Source organism: Alligator sinensis, unplaced genomic scaffold, assembly GCF_000455745.1.
Source record: "Alligator sinensis unplaced genomic scaffold, ASM45574v1 scaffold585_1, whole genome shotgun sequence".
Taxonomy (NCBI): Eukaryota; Metazoa; Chordata; order Crocodylia; family Alligatoridae; genus Alligator; species Alligator sinensis.
Window position 1 is genome coordinate 459,232 of NW_005842530.1, and position 4,262 is coordinate 463,493.

General features: G+C 44.3%; 1 protein-coding gene across 4 annotated transcripts in view; it reads left to right on the forward strand.

Moving 5' to 3' along the window:
- The window catches only part of CREB3L2 (cAMP responsive element binding protein 3 like 2), a 127,285-nt gene that overhangs the window by 76,512 nt on the left and 46,511 nt on the right, over window positions 1–4,262 (forward strand). For all 4 annotated transcript variants that reach the window (XM_025213467.1, XM_006031811.2, XM_025213466.1 and 1 more), the window contains exon 2: window positions 1,745–1,961. In XM_025213467.1, the coding sequence (XP_025069252.1) occupies window positions 1,829–1,961 (133 nt within the window). In that variant the 5' untranslated portion in view covers window positions 1,745–1,828. The remainder of the gene's footprint in view (window positions 1–1,744; window positions 1,962–4,262) is intronic.

Consider the following 4,262-nt stretch of genomic DNA (forward strand, 5'->3'; position numbering starts at 1 on the left):
TGCAACTTGGCGGGGATAATTCTGGTGCCGAAGCACACACAAAATCATGGCTTTGGGTCGTGACACCCTCCTCCAATTTATGGCTACTGAGTTTTTTTGTTGTTGTTTTTGGGGGAAAAATGTGAATGATGCACGTCAGAAAATACGGTAATTAATTTATAATGTGCCACTTTGCCCTGTCACCATCTCTATCCCTGGCAGTTAAAGCAGGATGCTAGAGTATGTGGAAGAGGTTATCACTCTGTATTTGTTAAGCTTACTTCTTGAAGCGTGTGAGAAGAGAAACCCCTGTGTGGGTGTGACTTGGAGAAACTGCATCATGCCCTGCCTACATGCCATGCCATTCTGTCTGGAATGGTTTCAAGAAATACAGTTTATTACAAAATAAAAAGAGACGAGGCCTCCTAATGCTTGAAGGAAATAGAACAAGAGCTTCAAAGTTCAGGTAGCATCCAGAACCCATGCAGTGTTTGGAGATAATTGGATTGGACAAATTGTTTCAGGGCAGATCTAAAAATAAACAAATAAAGCCCTCAAGAACAGGTGTGAACAGTAAAAGCAACTCTTGCAGAGTGCTAGGGGAATCTTTATTAGTGTTGATTTATTAGGATCCCTGTTACTGCAGGGTTGAGAACACGGACACAACCAGGACCAACGGTCATAAGCTCCTAGAAGAAAGTTTCAGACTGGATACAAGGAAAAACTTCTTCATGGTTCATGTAACCAGACTGAGGAATAGACTCCTAGTCGGGTGGTGCAGACACCTACCCTAAAGGTCTTCAAAAGGAGACTGGGGCACACCTTGCTGGGGTTATTTGACCCCAGCAGTCTTTCCTGCCCAGAGCAGTGGGGCTGGACCTGATGATCTCACAAGGTCCCTTCCAGCCCTAAACTTCTGTGAATCTGTCACACGAATATTAGCCTTGGGTCAAAAATCATCCATTCAGCCCACACACCATTTTTAAACCAAACTGTTTGTACCAGAGTTTGGCTCCTCTGGCTCCTGACCCTTTGCCAAAAGCATAGGGTGATAGAAGTGTCACACCACAGTAACTAGCATGTATGACTGTAATATTTGATCATCCTTCTTCCTTACCATCTTTTCTCTATGCCTCAAGGAGCATGCAAGCCTTTTTTGTGTTTCATTCCTCATACAAAGAATAAGTTCTGACTTGTAAATCCTTCAAGATTTTTCACTGCATGGTTGAATGAGAGATGCATTTCATTAACACTGCTACACTCCAAAAAATATCCTGGGAACAAAGGAGAATACACACAGCATGAGTTGACTGTGGACTTTTCTCTGTTTGTCTTAGGCTTTCAAAGGGAGTCAATCACCACAGTATCTAAGCACTTTTAAAGGGCCATGTGCTTAGCCTGTTTACCTTGAGACAGACCTGTACTATTTTACAGCTGGGGATCAGCTTCTGTGGATATGATCATCTCTCTTCTCAAGCAATCTATAAATAGGGAAGTGACTTTTGATATAAGTCTATTTTAGTGTTTGAGTCTAGGAGAACTCTTCTGTTCTAGCTATAGCTTTTCAATGTGGTAAAGTAAATGGACTTGAGAGGATAGCGATGAGACCTGTTAGTGGTAGGGAGGTGAGAGTGCTTCTTTTTCTTACTGATTGGCACAGACCCGTAGTGTAAATATTGTAATGATTTTGGTCTGCATTTCCAATGTCAGCACGAATGCACGAGACCTTGTTAGATAAAAGCTCTTTTTCTTTTTGTCTCCACAGCACTTCACAGAGTTCCTGGATGAGTTTTCACAGGATGTCCTAGGCCACCTTTTGAATGACCCCTTCTTGTCTGAGAAAAATGAGATGATGGAGGTGGAGCTCTCCCCGGCTTCCCCAGCTCCTCTCATCCAGGCAGAACACAGTTACTCCTTGTGTGGAGACTCTCGCCCCCAGTCACCCCTGACCCACATATCAACTGATGACAACTTCAATGAAGGTAATTTTGATGTGCACAAATTGATGTTGGGCCTTGTGAAAAACAAGCCTTGGGTTGTCTTGAGTTGCAATAACATAGCTTGAAGCAAAATATGGAAATGCTTTATGCACACATAATCATGTGTTACTTGCAGTAAATTAGAATGGCTACAAATAACTTGGGAAGAAGGATACGTCTTTGGAGTCAGAACTCTGCAGAAAAACTCAGAAATTCCTACCAAGTGGGGGAGTTCTTCTTACCTGTGGCTACTAGAATTCAGTTTTATGCAGCAGGTTTATGAAAAGAGTTTGGAAGTAGAATAATAGGTGAACATGTCCCAGTGGGAAGGAGTCTTCAGATTTCTGTGTGTAGAAGAGATCTGTGCAGATTTTAAATCTCATCAAGTCAAAATTTCCAGAGGTGTCCAAAGCAAGACTCTTATCCAGTATTGAGCACTGGGAGCTTTCAGATGCTCAGTAGCACTGAACCTGACCACTTATTTTGGAACCTAAATATGCCGAAGTCTGGGTCACTAATTTAAAATTTAACATGCATTGGAAAAGAGGAAATAAAAAAATACGTAGAGACTAATGAAGTGTGCAGTGTAGTTTCTTGGTGGGCTACTGAGAGATGTGAGAATAAAAAAAGAACTTATCTGGGAATTTAAGAAATAAACAAGAACACTCCCTGCAGGCTCTAGCTGGATGTAAATTGATGATGGGAATGTTAAAACAGAATGGGTTAATGCTGGAAGGAAGCTGAGATGAGTAAGGAGTAGGGCTGTGGGAAGCTTCCATTCCTGATTCGATTCGGTCCAATTTGGTAGCAAATCTCTGAATCCAAATCAAATTGGAACCCTCTGAATTGATTTGGACATAGACACAGCTTTAAATGTTTTTTCTACGTACCTCTAGGTAGTAGCAGGGGCTCGTGAGTGCTGCGATGCTGGGGTGTATGGAGCATCCCACAGAAGTGCGGGGGGCTCCCCAGCATGCTTGGCAGCACTTCTGGTCCACTTCCCGGTCTGCCGGGTGGGGCACCCGGGGTTCCCCTCATGGCCGATCGCCAAGCTGGGTAGACACGGGAAGGGGGTGGGGCACCCAGCGCGCTCCCCGGCAGACCCAGAAGTGGACCTGAAGTACTTCTGGTCCACTTCCAGGTTAACTGCTGAGCATGTGAAGGGCCCCCCTGCACTCCTGTAGGATGCTACTGCATGCACCCCAGTATCGCACCTGCAACTTCAAGGTATGTAGAAAAAAACTTTTAAAGCTGTGTCTATGTTCGAATTGCTCATTCTCCAAATCGGTATTGAATCTTCAGATTTGGAGTTGGCCAAATAGAATTGGGGACGGTGATCAGAATCAACGAATTGAATCGCTGTCCCTGATTAGGGCCAAATCTGAATTAAATAGGGCCTGCTTTGCACACCCCTAGTAAGGAGGACTTTTATTGGGGAGTGGGGAAAGTACTGGAGAGGATGTAGGTCTTTTAATAAACAAATTAACCTCTTTAGTCACATCTCTGCCAGCTGAGGATCAGGCCTGACAATTCTGTAGTTGTGGAGCAACTGAATGACTACAAGAAATTGGCTTTTTATGGAGCAAAATGTGGGCAAGAGTTATAGACAGCTGAAGGTCTCTAAATGGTTATGGTTGCAATAAGTAGAACTTTGCAGTGATTATGAGTAAGAAATGAAGAATGGCAGCAACTTTTCTTGAGTGTCAAGTGATCCAGCCATTCACATAAAGAGCTGGGAGGGAGGAACTTCCCAAGCGTGGGAAGAAAGCATAAGGGTGTGAAGGGATGAAGGAAATTTCAGCTTCATCCTTCCTGTTCTGGTGTGAAGATACCAGCAAGCAAGAACTGGAGTTCCAGATAAAAGCTCTGGCATCCAGGGGTCGGGCAGAGTATAGGACCAAGAATAACTGTTGATTACTAGGAACAGTTGTCATAACTGTCATTTGACATTGACTCCTAATAATCAGTTTACTTTTTCTTAGTTACCTTTGCAATGAAAAGCACCTGAATTGTAAGCCTTTTTTTTAACAAAATGAGGTTGGTGTATAGGTAGTATTAACAGGCTAAGCTGCTTATAAGGATCCACCAAAACCCAACTGGGTTTCCAGAGGTTCCATGTTTTGTAGTCATTAAAATAATCCAGCTGGACCTCCAAAACTGCTCCAAAGTCACCCATGGGCGACTGGAGCCCCCCCAGCAACCAGTCAGCAGCTGGGGGAGGGAGCGGTCCCCCTGTTACCAATCTTGATCACCAGGGGGCACTGCCCCCCCCCCCCCCCCCGCGCGCCGGGGCAACCCCCCCCG